This window comes from Agelaius tricolor, unplaced genomic scaffold, assembly GCF_023055355.1.
Source record: "Agelaius tricolor isolate 1412-34295 unplaced genomic scaffold, bAgeTri1.0.p SCAF_2, whole genome shotgun sequence".
Lineage (NCBI taxonomy): Eukaryota > Metazoa > Chordata > Aves > Passeriformes > Icteridae > Agelaius > Agelaius tricolor.
The window spans coordinates 41,115,070-41,136,428 of record NW_027269262.1 but is presented as its reverse complement, the minus strand read 5'-3'; the positions used below and the strand labels follow the sequence as shown (position 1 = coordinate 41,136,428).

Below are 21,359 nucleotides of genomic sequence, written 5' to 3'. Positions count from 1 at the left end.
TCCAATTATTCTGAACAAGGGTTTGGTAGAAAAAGCTTGCATATTACCACCACATCACTGATTTTATTTGTCAAAGACTTTGGTTTTCCAACGTCATCTGTCTGAAGGCATCAACATTGTTTATCCAAAAAGACATTTGTATGTGCCACCATCATTTCCAATCTAAACTGTTCCTTTTGAGTACAGTTCAAAGCTGCAGGAACAGGTTAGGCTGTGTTTGTATGATAACCCTGGCATTGAGAACTGCATTTGGGTACTGTATCCCGTTTTAGCTGCATGCCAGTGTCCATAAAGAAGAGGTACCTAAGCATCCCTGATGCCCAATGAAACCCAGCTGCTCGTCTGGTCCCAGAGACTTTCTTCTTCTCTCATTTGCTCCTAGAATATTTTTTCTGGGACCAGCTGCATGGTGGTATTGCTAGGAATTTACTTTTGCCCTTTGAATTAATTCCTGAGAAAAATGCTGACGATCTACTAGTATAGCATAAAAAACAGGCTTCAGCTGCTGGCAAATGGTTCCAGGGCTGGAACAAGGGATGCACATTTTGTGTAAGATTTTATCAGTGAAAAGAGGATACAGTCTACTGGATCAATATCTTTTCCTAACCCAAGATTAACACGCAGTACAAATCCAGTCACATTAATAAATGTCATCCTAATGTGGGTGCCAGTTGTAAAGCAGAGAAAGCATGAAATTTGCATAGATGGAATGAATACATGCATTCTGGCACCAGGGTCCTAAATTCTCAACCAGGTCTTACTTTCTTATAGTATGATATACTTTTTGATCTTGCCCCATACCTCCCTATGGCTGATACATAGCCATTTGTCTTTACCAGGACCTGGACTGTCTCAGTGGGATTTCTTAGTGTTACTACTTTTACTTAAGCAAGTAACCCATTTTAGATAAGCCCAATGTTTTCACTGACTCTAAGAAGGAAGAAAGAACGTTATTAAATTACACTCTTTTTACAATAATTGCATATAACACGGTATAGACTATTTTTTCAAACTAAAATATTTTTTAAAAGCTAAAAACATTTAAAAACAAAGTCTTTGTCTTCATACTGACTGATGGAGTTTAAATTTTAAATTTTATTTCACAAGAAAATTCCAGCATTTTTTTAATTACTCTAAACAGCTTTCCAATTATGCAGTAAGGCTAAGTTTTGCAGAAAGAAAAAAAAAATCATAAAAAGCATACAAAAAGGTAGTTTGATTCATTTTGGAATACACATAATTTTGAGGCAAGCAAGTAGAATTATTTTTAACTTTTTCTGAAAATTATACAGTAATTTAATTCAAGGCAATTTGTTTTTCAGTTAGCATCTTCCAGAAACAACTGCTTTTATAACAACTGTTTAGCATAAAATGTTTAAATAAAATCACACAAACAGAATATTCACCTTTAGATAACCTAATTACATTTGAGAAGTTAAGTATTTTCTTTGTATGGAAAGCTATATTGTCACAATACTTTTTCATAATTATTGTCTTTTATACTTCTGAATGTAATCTATTAGTGTCACCTATTTTCTTAAGAAGACTGAAGAAAGCTTCCTATTGGTGTGGCACTAGAGTTTACAAGGATAATACATTAATAAAATTTGAAAATACAGCTTTGAATCATTTTTTTACGGTTGAAAGACATCAAATTTGTTATCATTATCAAAATACCCAAATTCAATCAGAACACATAACTGTGATTCGTAAACAAGAAGCAGTTCTAGTGATAAGAATCCTATTCTCTTAATAGGTACAACATATACAGAATGTGACTATGTAATATGTGTAGGGTTTGGCCTTGCAGTTTTAAAAGTGATAAATGTGTAACTCGGGGAAAACATTCAACTAGGGGTACCCAAAGCAACACTTCCAGAAAGTGGTTTAATATGAAATGTAGCAGCTGTTTTCTGAAAGTTAGGGAGTTGATTAGGGTCACTCAGTATGGGCATTTAAAGGTCACAGTCACTTTGCAAATATCAGTCCAAACTGATTAAACAACAGGTATAGGCGAAGTTTGTTAAGTGGGAATTAAATTCAAGTTTCCTGAGTCTTGGCCTCTGTAATCCCCAAACCTTATCTGACTGTACTGGCAACTGCAAGGTATAACTAAATAGGTTATTAGTGTGCTGCTTAGATGGCTGGGGATCTCCAATCATCAGCTTTATGAATCATGACACATCTAAGGCATAAACCAGTGTGCAGATCTGCTCGCAGCTGATGTGGCTTATTGCTATAGTAAATTCCTGGCTTAGGGGTGTAGTGTATACAAATCATGGTAATGCTTGTGATTTAGCTCTGTGCCTTTCTGTATAGCTCTACATGTAGTCTTCTCCCTCAGGGCCTCTCTGACTTTTATGGCTTCCTTACAATTATGCTGCAGTTGCCTTGAGTACAAAAGGAAAAATTAATACTAAACCAGAGAAATATGTTTCGGTGAACTAAACCTGACTTATTACCAGGTCATACCAAAATGGAAATTTCATGGTAATTCCAGAAAGCAGACTGAAAAGCACACTGAAAAGAAAAAATCCACTCTTGCATTTGAAGGTGTTTTTTTTTAAAGACTGGTTTGGGTGTACTGAAACTACAAACATTTAATGTATATTAGACACAAGGATAAAACTGTGTATTACCACAGCTATTATAAAGACAAACAATTTTTTTTTGCTTGGCAACTGTACCTGTTAAAGGAAATCAATATTTCTAAAAATTTAGGTAAATCAGAAGAATTAAAAGGTTAGTTTAAATCAGTCTTTGTTAATTCTGGTTATTAGGACTTTATAATTAGCAGCTTAAAATATCAATTGATTTGTTCATTTGTTACATCACATACAAAATCTGTACTGTCATTTTATCTCCTTAGTATGAGCTGGATGTATCTGTATGGAGCTAATCTAGTGCCCTCATTTGTGCCTGAAGGTTTTCCACTGTATTATTTCTTTTCTAACAATCATGAAATTAGGTTTTTAGAAGTTCAGACAGTCCCTAATTACTGACTTAATGTCTGTTTTTGTCATAAATGTAGGAAATAAAAGCCCACCATGACTTAATGAGAAATGAAAAAAAGTTCGAAACCATTTGGATTTTATTTAAATAGCAGTGAAAATTGTTTAGGGCTTGTATTCACTTCTGCAGCTCCTGCAATGCAGCTAAAGCTTTGTTCATTTAGAGGTTAAACTTTATTGTTCATGGCTGCTGGAAAGGTTAGAAATTAATAATCTTATAAAGTTATCTAAATGCTAAAATATTTAACCTTTAGAAAGACTCCATATTTTTCTTGGCTTCAAGCAAGTGTGAGAGATAGAAGGAACACTATATAAAACATTCACTGTATCTTGATTTTTATTGTACCTTTAGGCAGACCTTCCTACTAAGTTTCTTATTTTACACTTATTAGCATGTCTTTAACTTTCAACATGAAATATTTTAAGAGGGACAGTAGAGTAAAAATGCATTTATTGAGTAAAGTAAATTATTAGCTGCTTACTTATATGACAATAAAATGTGGCAGTAAATGTTAAAAACAGTAATTAAGGAGTTATGTCAATAGAAATCTTGTTTGAAATATCTATTTGTGCTGTCAGCAAGGTAATTTCACTTTAAAATATCTTTTACAATAAGGGAAAACATTAAGAGTGGAGTGCAATTGTATCTAATGACAATTTTATGTTCTCTGCTGTATAATTTACAGCTTATTATACAAATATCAGAATGTTTTGAAATTTCACAAATGTCACTTTAAAGGTCAACATTTCATATTATTAAACTGCTTATGTAAATATTGTTTGGAGGAAAATCCCCCAAACTAGTGGCTTCTGAATTCAATACATAAAGGATGAATCAGGTAGATGCCAGGGGCAAAAAATGTGAAAGGGTGATGTTGATTATGTAGTAATATAGTCATGAGATATCTATTAGTAGATGGATTATTGGATATGCATTTGGTAGCTACTGAGAAAAGAGGAAAGAATTGTTGCCTAATATATTTGTCAAAAATTTTAGGGGAAAAAATATATAGTTGCAGCTTTATTTTTAGACATGTGTGGCTCCAACGGGAAATAAAAATAGTGCAGAAAGGCATCTCTGGCTTTAGCCAATTCAATTAGTACCATAACATCTGTAGACATATACAGCTTTCTTGCACGTACAATTTACTGGTTTATTCTAGCCAAGTGATCCTAATATTGAGTAATTCCTCACAATGACTTAATTGATACTGATTTTAAGATCGCTCCATGAAAAGGCTTTCAAGAATATTAGTCCCACATCATGCAATTTGTGGAGGCCACTTTTGAGACTACCTAGCGAACCTCAAGCTAATTTTATCTCTATCACCTTTTAGCTTTTGCTTTTCCATATGTTTCTACAGCATTTAATTGGCATTGTAAGTAAAGATTGAAAATGTTATGGATGCATATAACAACATAATCTTAACATTAAAAATAATCATAAAATCAGAAGAGATTAATTAAATGTGGAATGACACTTTTCAACGTACTGTTATTTTTTCAATCATAGTGATGCCTGTGATTTCCTACGAGTGTCATTAACTCAGCAAATGTTATCCAGATGCTACAGTATAGTATTAATTATTTTCTAGGAGGATGATTCACACTCCATCATGTCCCACAGATGGATGCAATATTCACAGTATTTGTTCCATATTTTGTGTGTCACCAGTGATGTTTCTCTACCAAAACTCTATTAGAACAAGAGGAGACTTGAGCTAGTTTCTTTCAGTGCTTTTGGCTGCCACTGCAGTTTAGTATTAGCTTTCAAGCTGAAAGAAACTTTAAGGGTTAAAATTGAATAACCAATTACATTTGTAGTTCTGGTTCATCCAGTAAACTGTAGCCATAGCAGTTGTCATTAGATGTAAGGCATAAATCTCAAGTGCAGAACTTTGCACTTTTCAGGAAAGTGAGATCTTATATAGAAGTGGTTTTATTCCATGAACTAAGACAGTCTTATTTTATATATTGTTTAAAAATTCGATGTTCTCCAACATAAAATTTTTAAAGTTTATTTTTATTTGGCACATATTGATCATACACTTTAATGCCGTCACTTTCCAAACTATGTTTTTTAAATTCTATTCCGTCAACTTATGAATGTGCTTTTATCACTTGGTCATTTAAGAGTTCAGGAAAAGTTTTTTTGTTTTTTTAAAAATTATTATAATTTCTTGGCTGTGAGATTTTCATAGTCAGACTGAACTGAAATTTATGCTTAGCAGACAATATAGGATATTAGAATTAGAAATGAGACGGTAATCCTGAATGATTTGGAAAATAGATTCTTAGGGTCTAAAAAGCTTATAGTTTAAAAGCTGTTTCATAATCTGCTAGGTTTCACATCTAACTGCACAAATTTCTTGCATCTAACTGTATAAATTCCTTGGGTTTTTGTCATATAAATTAATGGGTGCTTCCAACATTAGGAAAAATATGAGAAAACTTTGGCGCTGCTAAAACTCTAGCTTTTCTTTGTTCCAGTTCTCGTCTTGCTGATTGTCACCATGAGGCGACGGAAAAAAGAGCCCCTCATTTTTGATGAAGAGAGAGATATCAGAGAAAACATTGTCAGGTATGATGATGAGGGTGGTGGAGAAGAAGACACAGAGGCTTTTGACATGGCTGCCTTGAGGAACCTCAACATCATGCGAGACACCAAGACCAGAAGGGACGTGACACCTGAGATTCAGTTCTTGAGCAGACCGACTTTTAAAAGTATCCCAGATAATGTCATTTTTAGGGAATTTATCTGGGAAAGACTAAAAGAAGCTGACGTGGACCCCTGCGCGCCGCCCTACGACTCCCTGCAGACGTACGCATTTGAGGGGAACGGCTCGGTGGCGGAGTCGCTCAGTTCTTTAGATTCCATCAGCTCAAACTCTGACCAGAACTACGATTACCTCAGTGACTGGGGCCCTCGTTTTAAAAGGCTTGCAGATATGTATGGGACCGGGCCAGAATGCTTATACTCCTAGCCTTGGAACCTTTCTCTGAAAATGCACTGAAGAATATTATAACAGAAAACTCAACCTAACAGACTGAGGAAAGTTGTAAATATTTTCCCATTTTTTAAATTTTAGGTTGTTTTTTTTTTTTTTTTTTTTTTTGTTTTGTTTTTGCCTTGGTGGAACATATCTTCATTAGACTTGTACTAGGGACTGCACTGACCACACAGAATATGAGCATTTGGTGGCATTTTTGATAAAATGAAATGCTCAGACACGTTCAAATAGATAGCAACCCTCATATACCTGCAGAGGCAACTCATTTTCAAGAGTATGTTACACAGTCACCTCAGTGAGCTGGCATCTGTAGATGCCTTCACAGTATTGCTATATTGAGAATACAGAGTCCCTGTTTTAAGAATAAATATATTTTCAAATATATAACTCAATTCAATATTACAGTACATTGTAGTTACACAGACAAGGTTTTTTTAGCAAATTTTCTTTACTCTGTGCATACAGCTTACTAGAACAAAAGCAGAAGGACTGATGAAAACAAACAAAAGCCCAGAAAATATTTTTTGTGTTTCTTCTGAGCTATTTAATCAGAAATTTCTGTAATTTTCTGGGTAGTTTTCAAGAAATTATTGTTTGTACTAAGAAATTCCACAGTGTGTCGTCAACTTACAAAGTAGCTTAAAATTCACATAAAACTATAAATATGGAGGTGTAGTCCTATGGATGGGAAGTTTTGTGATGCCCATGTAGGTATAGAAAAGGTGTTGCTGTCTATTTGCTATTTTTTATTCTCTCTTCTGATTTGTACAGGAGAACTTATCCTTTTTTATCATTGTTTGACATAAAGTGTTATATTTATTTTGGAACTCCAATCTCCACTAAATTCAGGTCCATTTTACTGCCTCATGGTTTTAGACTTGTAAGAACATGCTGATTTTTCTCCAGTCTCAGATAAATGTAGGAAATGAAGCATGGAAGTGGAAAAATTACAGTAAACAAGGCCACCCACCATTCATCCCACAGAAAGGAGAGCAGCTCCAAGGATGTGCAGTTGTTCTTCTGAGCCATTACAAAGTCTGAGACATTTAAAGAAGATATTTGTACATTGAATTTTTTGAAAGAAGACTGCAGAGGTAGTTGGGATTGTCTTAATGCAAGATTTAATTTTCAAGGTTAAACATGCTATAAGCTTCAAAGACTGTAAACACCTCACTCTTCTTCTTCCCTTCTCTTTTGCTGCTGATGAATCACAGTAAAAGATTTTTCTATTTCTTTCTTATGTTAAACAATGTAATACTATTAACTTCAGAGGTCATCTTTAGATCCTGCTGCATATAAGTATTATTTCCCCAAGGTGTTAACTCACTACACTTAATTTCTATGCTGGTTCAGGAGTGCCAAAACAGAAGGACAGCTATTATTGGTTAATATACTGTATGATTTTGAAGTAGGATTTCTTAGAATAAGACAACTTTTTTATGATTCCGACAATATTTATACTTCATCTTTCATGATTTATTACTAGATAATAAGACATATATTCAAGTTAAATAGTGGGTTTAGGTATTATTTCAATTTTTTTTTTTGTTTTAGATAAAATGTAGATGAGTTCCTGAATTAGAATCTGTTCCTGCAAATTTTTTGCTTGTACCGAACCGGAAATGACTTGACCTGCCTGCAATTACTGAAGGGTACACTGAATTGTTGAATTGTTTACAGAACTGTGTTTATGAACAGAAGGTGCTCCACAGAGGATGATGCTCACTCTAAAAGTACTTCTTTCTGAGAGAAGGATCCTTGTACTGAAATCCTAACGTATGAGTGATGTGAGGCTGGGGGATGGGAAATTATCATTAAGGCTCTTTAATTTTTGCAGCCCAGCATTTTCAATTAATTATGTGAAAGTGGCCTTCAGCTCCAAAAGAAAAGAAAAATAATTTTAATCATCTACAACATACTTGAGTTACATGTTAATAGACAATCATTGTTTCATAATTCAGTAGATTTGCTTCTAGTTGTATGAAATATATATATATAGGCATATATATATATATATGACAGATTTTGTAATGGAACTGAAAGATATCGTCCATGACTTTTAGTCATACATGTAAGATTTTCAATAAAAGTATTAAAAAATAGGGAAAAAAAGAACCATGTGTACACAGTTTAATGAGAGCAAGATATGCTGCAGAATATAAGCAGATATTAAATCAGAGAGGTTCTGAAAGAACAGTTTTCATTAATCTCCTTGTTCTTTGTGGGAAGATACTTCATGCATCTAGATTAAGATGTCAAAAATTCTGATTTTAGCACATAACATTCACAGGAGATTTAAATGTGGTTTAGAGTAAACAGCCCACTTTCCTTGGTTTTCTACTTTCTGTATCTGTAAAAAACCCAAAAAACCTCCACTATTAGGAAACTATGTTAGGGTGGGGTTTCTTTTACATGCTTTCTACAGAAAAAAATATGCTTTATTCTGATACCATAAAAGCTCTGCACATACATGTTTTCTGTTGCACAGTTCTAATTTAATTAAGTTTGCTGTTGCATTCTACATGCTTCCCTGCTGATTGTATTGTTGCAGTTAGAAAGGAAGGTGGAAATCCCCTATATTTGGTGACAGATATTACTATAGCATACACATAAGGGTGTCTATAATATGCATGCTATATAATGCTCACCAAAGCTTACCACAACTACAGGTTTTTACAGTTTGTAATCTGATTCAAATTCTTTTGTTGAGTCTTACTTATGGTGCATAGCTGAATGGCATAAAGTATATTCTACTGACAAAATACCATAAAATGTAAAAAACATTTTCTCTGTCTGGGAAAGGTGATGAAGTTATTTGGGCAAATTAATTAGAACAGGCCTTTAAAAATACTTCCAATCATATTTATTTATTTAACTTTCTGAAGAGCTTCAGTATCTAACTAGAAGCCACAAATCCTAGATAAAAAATAGGTCAAACATTGCAGTCTCTCTCATCTTTCAGTGGAATAACATGTCTTTCCTTCTGCCATATGCCAATGGAATAAGCTTATTTTAGATTGAGATTTCCAAGAATCTTGAAAAGTGCACAGTTTTAAGAGTGCTACTAAAATACTCCTGCATAAAATTAACCTGTTTGAAGAAGACTTAAGGGGAAGACTTCTTACTCTGTTTTGACCCGTGTGAAATCTACTGAATTCAACAGAGTCAAACAATGGACATTCTGACTAACATTGCCTATTCAAAAGAATAAACTTAGCATACTTCCTCTAGGTTATATTCCCACTAAGACATAGCATGGGCCTTCCTAAGCCTCCTAGTTCTGATGGCTGCTTAATATAATCACTGCAGGACTCATGAACTTTGATGTTACCAACTGAAATTTATCCTACTCTCAAAGAATTAAGGGAGAAAAAAAACCCCAAAAAAACCAGAACAAGTTCCTTTTTACTCTTTTATTTGTTGTTTTGAAAGGGAGAGGGAGGATTCATCACAATGTCCTTTTTCAGTTAAGGTCTTTTCTAAATTTTTTTTTCCTCTTTACACTTCAGGTGTTAGCAATAATTAATAAAAAAAATTCCTAACATTTTTTTATTTTTTTTATTTTGGATGAAAGCATGTTATGAAATATAAAATTGCAGCATCTTATTTTTATGGACAAATACTCTTGTATGATATAAAGAAAAGTCATAGTTTGTCATTCTGAAAAGGAAATAAATATAAATAAAGCGTACAATTATATTGGCTTTTAAGATCCTTAAAGAGTTGAAAAGTGAACACAATTACCTATATCAAATCTAGTATTAAATTCTTGGTTGCAGTCCATCATGTGACTGATTTTAATTTTTTAATACAGTTTTTTTTTGTCTACTTTAGAATTTATAGAGTAATACTGCTTTGGGGCATCATTGTCTTCACTTCATTAGTGGTAGAGGGGGTCAAGTATATTTTTACTGGTCTGTGACTCTAAAACTGAATTGCTAAAGATAGAAATGTCACTTTATTTGACAGAAATGGGAAAGTCTACAAGAGCTCTAAAAATTGCCTTTTTAACTATGCCGTCCTTAAGTCTAACAGATCTACATCTAAATTTTTCAGATGCATCCTAAGATGTATTTTCACCCCAGAATGATTCCTCCCACAAAAAAAATTATTCTTCAGTTCATTTTTAATGCAGCTAAAATGCATTTTATTGTTCACTGATTTTTTAAAATAGGTTTCTTCCTTAATTTGTGTTCTTTGCACTAGGGGAATCTCAGTACACAATATCATCTATTTTCCACATGAAGGGAATGAAAAAAAAATCTACATAACATAGGCTCTACTTTGTTACTATAATTTACCTTTTCTCAGAAAAGAAAGAAAAAATATTTCCCAATGGTACATAAAATCCATGAAACCTTAGACCATACAATTGCCTACAAAGATATATCAGTTGAAGAAACTTGACTTTCCTCATCATTATATGACACGAGATTGTAATGGAATCTTTATGTGAAGCCTTATATATCTGATCAAACACAATGAAAGAAGAAATCAGCATAAGAATTTTCTGGAAATCAGAAGAAGATCTCATTTGAAGCCACAGTGGTGTGTTGCAAACACTCCTCATTTGTAAACACATATTTTCTAAAATTATGTGTATGTTTAAACATTCCACTCCCAAACCATTTATTTTAAAATACTTTTTTAATCAGAGAGTATCTGGACAAAAGTAATCTTATTCTCATAAAACTTTGTTTATGCCCATCAATGACTGAGAAAGAAAAATATAATTTTAGATTCAGGCAAAACTTTTAATATTGACCTCACAATGAAAGCAAATTAGTGTCATATTTTGACCCAAAGTAGTTTAAATGGTGCTAGAATAGTTGCAAGTACAGTGATTTCTGTGCATTTTTTAAAAAAGATGGTATCAGATTGAAATTCTTATTCCTAGAAATAATGTGAGGTTTAAATGGAGTTTAATATTGGATGATTAACTAAGTCATAAACCTGTTGTGATGGATGCTGAACCACTACTAGGGGAAACATCTAGGATTTTACTTTCTTCTTCTATTCACCAGCATCTCAGTCAAAGTCAGAATTTCAGTTTCCACGAAAGCAAAATCATGTCAAATCTAAGTTGAACACAGCAGGTAATTAGATGTTGTCTCTTCCTCATAAAGGCTAAAAGACATCTACCTTCAATTTAAATACTCTTTTCTGATTATGTCTCGACTGCCTAGGTCATTCTACCTGAGACTGTGAAGTTGTTGTGATTTGGGGGTTTTGGGGGGTGAGGTTTGTTTGTTTATGTTTTGTTAATGTTAAAATTGGTATTCTTGCTGAAATGCTTACGTTTGAATGAGCTGACCTTTTTCATCAAATATTTTGGGTTTGTTTGTCTTTGGTCAAAACCATACTGGCCATGTATATCCTGACTTTTCTTCTATTTTGACTCCAAACCCACCTTCTTCTGTACTGTTAATAGCAAAAAAAAAGTCCTGAGGTGTTCCCTCTCTTTGATGTGAAGAAGCTATGAAGAAAAATATTAACAGAGGATCAACAGACTGCAGTGAAACTAATCTGTAATTTTCTTGAAACATAAACTCACAAATTCCATAGTTAAGCTGCCATTAGCACCATTCAAATAATGACATGGATCTAATCTTAAAACCTTAAAATATTCTGGCACTACTATCAGCAATTTTTACACATTTAATGAAATCATATTTTAGAATTGTCAGGGTTTGTTACCTGTAAATCAGTTTCATCATAGTTATTTATATCATGGTCTTGATGCACAGAAAAAGAAGGAAAAATTGCAAAGTAAAACAGCCCAAAATACCCCTATGTGCCCTGACATTCAATGCAGTGTTTGAATTACTGCTGTGCCTTTGTATTCCTCATACACTCACAGCTTTTCCTCTCTTTGAGACTAACTACTAATAAATTAAGAGAGTGTGATATCGAGCCAGATATTCAAGCCATATTAGACCATTTGAGTTTGACAAGAATATTCAGTCTGAATTTTAATGTTCTTCTATTTCCTTAATGATCAGAACATCCTTTATTATTGTCATCAGGCTGTTGAAATTATATGGAGAAAGAAGTGTTTACTGATTCACCTACGAAATGCTAGGCAAAATCTGGATCATGTTGAAGTACTTGGCAGATCTCCCTATGGCTTTCAAGAGGTGTCTTTCAAGAGGGGAGGCAGATTAATGATCATTTACATCATCAGGATAAAAGATTGTTGCTTTGAGTTGGATACCTTTTCTTTTTACATAATCTCTTCTACTAACCTTCCCATTTTGGAAGGCACAATGTCAGAATGGTAATGCAATTAATTAATAGGATGTTTTTAATGGCATAAGCTACTTACTTACTATCAGCATAGTGCACATAACCTTGCTGTACTGAATTGTACCCTTACTCATAAAGGTAATTTCTCTGCACATGCTAAACACAGACAGTGTTAGGAAAGGTTTACATTTGATGAGGTACCAATAGTAAAATATTGCCTGGAGAACAAAACCAAACCAAAGTAAAACAAAAGCAACAGTTTCTCATTAAAATAAATAACACACAGAATTTTCAGGCTATCAAAATTAAGTTATCATATTTTCCTCAGACTGTGGGACCATCTGTAGCCTTACTGACTTCAGTGACTGCAGGTAAAATCGAAATTAACCCTAATCTTGTTTGGATATATTTTGTTTTGCTGATACTTCAGATTTTGCTAAATCATAGAAAAGGTCTGTAGCAAAAAAAAAGTGACAGAGAGGTTAAAAGTATCAAGCTTTTTTTGGTGTTTGTAATGTTTCATAGATGATCTAATTTCATAGATGATCTAATGATGTGAAAAATAATGTTTTACCAGTTGCTACTGGAATACAATTTCCTTTCAGGTAATAATGTTTCCATCCTATGGAACACTGTTTTCCAATAGTCTGCAATGCTTGACCTGGCCTCATCTTCTTATTCAAATATTTTAAAAAAGAGTTATTAAGGGGAGAGATTAAACACATAAGTGACAAGCTTAATAAAAAATTTTCAATTGGTCAAGACATTAAGTTTTCCTGTTTTAGGTGTGAGGAACACATGAATAAAGCTCTCACAGGACATACAACATGTTGATGCAGCTATTGATTCTGTCAGGATATTTGTTCATGTTTCTTCCCATTCCATTTTTAGTAGTTTGTGACTTGATTTATCTTTCAGTGGAAGTTAGTATGTGATAACAAAATAAAACATCATGAAAAAATTATGTTTAATAGCAGCTGATCATGAAAAATAGGTTAATATATTATGTATGACTTTTTTTTTTCTGTAGCTTAGCAGAGTCCCAATATACTTTATTGGGACTCAGAGATTAATGTCGACCAACTTGCCTCACGTGCAAAGCACCCCCACAAAGGAATTTTAATTCAGATAGCTACTATAAAATGTGGAGTTATTAAATATTCAGAAGCCAGTGTTCCTTGGAAATAAACAGAGGTAACCAACAATCCATACTCCTTGTCTTTCTGGGAACAGGTAGATATATGGAGAGAAGTCAGAAAGGATAAACTCTTCAAATTTAACACCTGTAGTGAATATGGATGAAAATCCAAATTGACTACAACTAAAAGCAAGATAGAAACTCAGGAGGCATCTGTCAATGGAAATCATTCTAATCAGTCTAATTTAGCCAGTTAGGGTCATCTGTATTAAGAGTTGTCTTACTTTAGTTTGGGCTTTGTGTACTACAAAAACCACAACATCAGAAACTGAAAAGATTTATGTTGTCTTCTGGTCTGTTTTGCATTCATGAAGAGGTAAAGCAAATACAGTCCAAAGCTGTGGCTGACTGGCAGTCTGCAAGTTCAGCCTCACCTACAAGACAGATAAGACTGATAGTATGGGAAGGCCATGCTGAATGAAAGGGAAGATTTCCTCAAATCCTTTGTGCTTGATTTATGTGTCAGGGCCAGACCTCAGGAGAGCCAAGATCCTTGTGCCAACAATTTGTCAGTATCCCATTATGGGGGCTTCACTGAGCAGTTTACTGGAATGGCCAGCCGTTCAACTAACTCTTTCAAGGACACACACCAACAGCATAAGAGAGACCCCCTCCCAGGTCCCTGCAATCCAGAGTGTTACCCACGGCCAGTGACTGCCAGCACCCTTGAAGGACTCACATGGACAATTTATAGAACAATGTAATTAATTATAAATAATAGAAAATTCTGACAGGTTAAGGTCCAAAGGTTGCTGGTGATAGTATTTGACTGCAAAAGCTTATTCAAAGCAATATATGGATAAGCTCTAATTCCTAAAAATGTTAGCTAGAGATAATTATTCAGTGTGCACAGAGTATGATTCTTTCCGAATAGACATCCTCATGGGGGAGAAGACATGTTCGGCTTCTCAGTTGATCCTGGCAGTTATGGAATCTTCCCTAACTTCTCCCAGTTACTAACTTACTTTTACAATATTTCTTGGTGTCTAGGTGAAGCTTTAGTGACTCTAGGCATGCATCATGCTCAGAGAGAGGTGCTCATATCCCAAAGACAGGTAGCTTTGGGATGGAGGTAAGGATCAGTATTACATCTGAGGTAACCTTGGGATGGAGATAGATGTCAGTATTATATATGAAAAGAATGATTTCACTCTAGTTTCTGGTTCAACAGTACGACATCTCTTTTCATCTCCCTTGGTAGGGAGCTAATATGTGGCTTATCATCTAAAAAAAATATCACTGAGTTCCCTCTTCTGCAAGGACTTCAGCTGAGCTTGGTCACCATTTCTCCACTCTGCTCTACTATCAGCTTCATCCCTCCCTTCTCATATATTGTGCGTGGGAAGTCGGGCGTGTTGACCTCATTCCATCCAAGGAACAGCTGCATTCCCCTCCTATTCTTTCCATACTCTTATAACTTCCCAGTTTTCTTTAATTTTTGCCTCAGTCTTTTCCCTACAGTGAATGACAATGCTGCCTCACTCTTCATCCTTCCACTGCTCATCTCTTTCTCTAGCTGGTATTTCCTAGAGGAGAGTTGTAACTTTGTGAATTCCCTGGTGGTTCATACACTGATCCCAGATGTTGATTAAGCCATAAAAACAGAACAATACTGATGTTATTCTTACTACAAATAACAATGACACTGTCAAAAAAAAGAGACACTGTTAGTCTTGGAATTGGAATATCAGATTATTATCAGATATTAGTTATCTGCCCAGCTTTGTCAGTGATTTGTGTCACTGCTTGATCCATCTTTGTCACCTGTTGACAAAAGGACCTGAAGAGGAACAGAGCACTTTCAATATTTTGCAGAATGAATATTATATGGCAACATTCATGTAACTGTTTGTTCATTTTTTGTTAGTTTATTTCATTCCTGGCATAAGTCTGGAGTAAACTGTTCCCTAGCCAATATCGGCAGCACTGTAATTTCAATGCTGTATATAGGATGGCAAGGAAGCTTCAGAAAAAAAACAAGAGGTCCTGAAAGTTATTTGGCCATACAAATGCAATGTGATAGTCATACCAGTGGGATGGAATGCTGTAGGAAAAAAAAAAAAAAACAGCAAAAAAAAACCCCACATAAAATGTCTTCCAATACTTTAATTTCATACATTTTATGATTCATAGAGTTTAAAAGAAAGAAACATTAAATTAATTTGCTTAGTCATTCTGTCATTGAAGAAAGCATTCTCTCAAATCCACAATGAAATAGTGGCACAAAATATTTTGGAGGAGTAGTATACTTTGTACTGAAGTAAAAGGAAGCTACATAGCCTTCTGTTCAGTATTCAAGGAAGTAAAGGCAAACACTTGATTGATGTTTTAATATGAAAGAAGACATATTTGCAAGTAACCAGAAAGGTTTTGAGTATGTATTTTCTCCTCAGCTAACTTATTTCAACAGCTGAAGCTTGTTAATACCCAATCCTAAAGTAAAACATCTATATTTAAAACCTTATGGTTTAGCTAATATGAGACTAAAAAATAAAAAAACTTTATTGAAATGGAAGCTCCATCTGAGGAGGGATGATTAATTAATCTTGCTTGCCATTTAATCATAAGAAAACCCAATGGCTTTGTAAATTTGAAAATCAGTCCTCTCTTTGGAAATCAGAAATTAAACAAATTAACGGCTCCCTTACTAGCAAGTTTCATTGGCAAAGCAATATGTGAGAAAAGCTAATGGCCTTGAACAGACTACCTCACCAAATGATATCTCTAAGATTAACCTGCCATGTGCCTAAGCAATCACTAGGTTAGAAAAGCAAAATCACGCTCTGTTAGAAAACCAAAGTAGAGGCAGTTCAGGTAAGCTCTTATCAACTTCAGTAGAAAAACAGGTTTTGGTCTATCACTTTATTTCTGCAATTTTTTGATGAATGTAAATTATATAAACTAACTGATACAGAAGAAATTAACACATTATTAAATTTAAAGGTGACCATGCTGTCCAAAAATAATGTGTAAAATAATTCATCAAGATTCAGGCCAATAAATCTGGACTGCTTATGTTTTTTCTGAGTGAATTTAAAAAGGATGCCAATATTCTGACAGCAAAATTATTTTCTGAACTAAATGGGATCTCACAGAACATGTGTTCTACTGTTTGCTTTCAACATGCTTAAGAGAAAAAAAAATAAAAACAATACCCAGAGAAGCATAAGATATGAGTTCAAAGTTCTCAATGAGGATTTTTTGTAACTACTGTAGTTGTTTTATTTGCCTTCTGGTAACTCAGATTTTGTCCAATATAGTGGCAAATTATTTGGTGCTTTATTTGCTATTGGAGCAGCAGTGAACTGACCTAGAGAACAATATGGTTTTCAGTGTATTCAGCCTTAGAATTTTAGAGGTATTTAGTCATATGACCAATAACAGTGGGGCAGCTAAAGACCTCTTAAGGGCCATGATCAGAACTGAACCCTCATCTTCCAAATTCCCCAGACACCAGACATCTGAGGACAATATCCTTTAGACAGTGGAATGCAACAAAAGTCTCTACCTTAGGAAATCTAGTTATAGGAGAAAAAAGGGTCATATATACACTTCACCTTGGGAAATTTTCTTATTGTGTTGGAATTGATCTTACCAGTGTGTAATTTAAAAATAACCAAGGCACTGTATTAACCTTTATCAGCACAATTCATACTAAAACTCTGTAAGCTAAATTATTTTAAAAGTCTCCTTAATTCTTGGCAATCTTCAGTATTTGAAAGGGAAGTATTTTAAATTTTCTAATTATCTATATCTTCTTTCTCTTTTTTTTTTCTTTCTCTGTGTATTGGGTTTGCTTGGCCAGGTTTTAGTAGGGGACCAGCAGGGAACCTATAGGGGTTGCTTTTGTGAGAAGCTGACAGAATCTTCCTCTAAGTCCATCAAAGCCAATGCCAGCTGGCTCCAAGATGAATGTGCCACTGACTAAGGTCAAGCCAATCAGAAACGGTGATGTCTCCTCTGTAATAACGTATTTAGAGGGAAAAAAAGTTATTGTGCAGATACAGTTGTGACCAGAGAGGAGCAGGGTGAAAATATGTGAGAGGAACAACTGTGAAGACAATGAAGATCGTTGGAGAAAGAGGAAGAGGAGCTGTTCCAGGTGCTGAAGCTGAGATTCCCCTGCAGCCTGTTCTGAAGACCTTAGTGAAGCAGCTGTCTCCCTGCAGTCCATGGAATAGGAGATTTCCTGGTAAGACTTGTGACCTGTGAGGAATACATGCTGGACCAGAGTGTGCCTGAAGGACTGCACCCTGTGGAAAGGGACCCACTCTTGATCAGTTCATGACGAACTGTAGCCTGTGAGAAGGATTTACACTGAAGAAGCTTATGGAGACAGATTCCTCTCCCCAAGCAGCAGAAACAACGTGTGATGAACTGACCATAGCCTCCATTACCTGTTTCCTTGCACCACTGGGTCAGAGGAAGTAGAGCTGCGAAGGAGGGACGGATGGGGAATGGTGTTTTTAGGATTTGTTTTACTTGTGATTATCCTGCTCTGATTTTGTAGGCAATAAATTCCATTAATATCCCCAAACTGATTCTGCTTTGCCCATGACTGTAACCAGTGAGTGAATCCCAGTCCTTAACTCATGAACCTTTTCCTATATTTTCTCTGTCCAGTTTTGGAGGTGAGTGGTAGCCCAGCTTTTGTGGGCACCCAGAATCCAGACAGCATTAAACCAATCCACTCCATGTGCTGGATGAAGAACCATACATCAATGAGGTCCCTTTTTTTACTATTTAGTCTTCTATAAAATCTAATTTTTTGACAATATGAACAGAAGAATCAGAGTATCTTGTTTAGAAGATTAGCAAACTACCTGGGGTTAGGATAAAACTGTAATAGCTCCTGAAACAACCTGTTATTTTTATTTTTTAAATGCTTTTTCTCTAAGTGAGATCCTACTGACTTTTGCATTACAAGACAGACAGCAAATGTTACGGGTTTTATACATATTGTCCAAGGACATAGAGAAGTGTTATTTACAGCTAACAGGCAGAAGACTGTGTACAAGATGACATGATGTTAGGTTAAAAGGATGCAACTTTAACCAGCTTAGAAACAGCACATCTTGTTTACAACTGAGTGTATTCATCTGAGAGCTGTTAAATATGAATTATTAAACTTGGAGCACTTTAGAAAATGTAATTGAACATGGAAGAATAAATATATAAATTATAGTCTCCAAGAAAATAAATTTAGCCTTCTCCTATTTCTAAAATATACATAAAATACAGTATTAGCATACAATTTAAAGGTCAATTAGCAGCAATAGTACACTAGTTTTATGGAGGTTAACCATGTTGGGATCTTGAAAATAAATGACTTCTCACATGATTTTACAGACTTCTGTTAAAACCATACTCCTTTACTTTTCTTCTGTTGTTTCTCATCTCCTAATTCCCCTTCATTTCTTTTCTCCTTTAATAAATCTGTTTTGTTATACAACTTCTCAGTCTCTAAAAAGATAAGATATATGTGGCACTCTCTCTATTTGAGTTGCAAAATTGGATTTCAGGGACGGGTTTTGTAATCAGTACTTCTGGTAGTGCTGCCTTCTAGATCTACCTTCAACAAATTTCTCTACCGCTATTTACATGTGGTCAAAATTTTCCTCTTTTTATAAAAGGCAGGCAAAAGACATAAAATCAACACACTTCCTCATGTTTTCTTTCTCTGCATGTGCATTCTATGAATATAATATTTTCATATTCCATGAATTCTAAAAGAAAAGCTTTTCAAGAAGCTGTGACACTGTATAGCATAAGGATGGAGTAAGACAGTGGACTCCATGTCTCAGGAGGTTAATAGTGAGTTAGGAAGGAAACCTCATACCTGTATGAACTGAGTCTTGAGTAAGAAGGAGTTGCTAGTCAATAATATTTCAAAGACATTACATTACACTCAGGTGATGATCAGGGACCCTATGTCAAATAACTTTTGTTTTGAAATTAGGTCATAGAGTATAAGTCCTTACATAACTGCTGACAATTAATTTAACAACTTTTTCAGCAATCTCAATAAAGACAAAAAGAACTAAAACAACCTACTGAGTAAAATACCCTCTCTCTGTCCATCTGATTACCAAATGTTTCCTTCAGGCCATTTTTTTTAAGTCACACCAGCTGTATTAGCCATCAAAAAGCAAGAATAAGAAAGCTTTAGATGTTAATGAACTGTTAATTCAGCATTTTTCTTTTATCATTGGAAACAGAAGAAGATTGTTGACTAAGCAAAGATAATTCAAGTTAATGTCAGTCATAAAACCTTTCTGATATTTAATATCCTACCATGCTCAACTTTCAAAACATCTATCAATTATGTTCAAATAATGTCAAAAGTAATCATTAAAAGAGATATGTGTTTAGCTAGACTTTAAATCCAGGTTTTGATAAAGTTCCAGAGTCTCCCCTTTTCCTCATTTTTTTTCCCTTTCACCTATAAGAAATTGCAGAAGCTCACTATGCAATAAGCTCAATAAAATCCTGGAAATTACAAGTAAAATATGTCAGAAACACTTTAATTTTCTTGGCATATATTTAAAAATAGATATCATAATAACTTTAGGGACAAAATATTCTTGCACATGGAGAGGGCAGATATCGCTACCAAATGCTGAAATGAAGTAGAGGAATAAATTCTTTTAGATCAGAAAGCATACTTGTAACAGAGTTAGCCACAGAAAGTAATCTGATATATTGAAATGTAAGACAAAAATTAGCCTCTGACTTTTTTATTTCTAATTCATGATGTTGATTGGCTTGAACACAAGTATTGGAATGGAATGAGCAAATAATTATTTTCTGTAAAAGGGGTAACTTTGAGCATGGTCTTTCATTCAAAGCAGGAGGGCACTGATAGGGAAGAAGTGCAAGCCTTACTGAATAAAAAGAAAACCAATGTAAAAAAACATAACAAATGTCCAAACAATTATTAGGAAAACAATGATAAACTATGGAAAAACACTCTCCAATAAATTTTCCTATGACAAAATTGTAAGGAGGTACAGAAAATAAAAGAAGATAGCCAAAATACAGTTAAGCTGAGTCTTTTAAAGAAAATTACATATGTCAGTGACAAAGATAAAAATAGAAAAGAGTCAGCAGGAAAAGGAAACAGAAGAAAAGTGATACTAATGCATGCTCAGATAGGGAAAGATCAATGTTAATCTATTCCAATTGCCAAAGGAATAATTTTGCCTCAGACTTTCTTTTTTTCAATGTAACTTGTATACAGAAAAAAAAAATAGCAACCACTTATAATTAAAAAACCCACGCCAAAAAAATTAAAACAAAAAAGAATTATGTGGCAAAAGTAAGGATATCTGAAGGGGAACAAAAACTTAGATTTCAAATTATAAAAAAATTAGAATGGTCTTTTAGAAGTGTCTGTCTTGAAGAATATAGTCCTTTAAAGAATCATGATTTGAAATGGAGAATCCAGTACTGTGAATGAATGACGGAAATGTTCTCTGAATGAAGAGAAGGAAACACAGCACTGTAAACACATCAGAAATATGCACATAGGAGGCCTCGGTGCTGCATAATGGCCTAGAACTTATTTTCAAGAAAAAAATTGCCAAATCCATGTAACTCTGTGGACCCATGAGTAAGCTATAAAATTATTATCTAGCACAGTAGATACACTCCATATATATTCTTTGGAAATACACATATATTTATATTTTCTGACAGCTGATTATTAGATCATCATAGTCAAGTCATCCCACAAGTTATCCCAATGTGTCTAGAGTTACAAAGCACTTCATACAGTTCCCTGTAGAGAAGTAGACTTATATTCATTAGAAATTATGAATAGCCAGGCAACAGGAATGCAGCAAAAGTTGAGTCGAACAGATCAGACTGGAAGAAAGAAAAGACATTAGAATG

The 21,359-nt window shown here is 34.4% G+C and overlaps 1 protein-coding gene across 1 annotated transcript in view; it reads left to right on the top strand.

Annotated features, from left to right (window-relative positions):
* LOC139605236 (cadherin-7) overlaps positions 1-18,653 on the top strand; it is a 93,569-nt gene extending 74,916 nt beyond the window's left edge. Inside the window, exon 12 of the mRNA XM_071456582.1 lies at positions 5,502-18,653. Coding sequence (XP_071312683.1) covers positions 5,502-5,995 — 494 coding nt within the window. The 3' untranslated portion in view covers positions 5,996-18,653. The remainder of the gene's footprint in view (positions 1-5,501) is intronic.
* Positions 18,654-21,359: the final 2,706 nt, after the last annotated feature.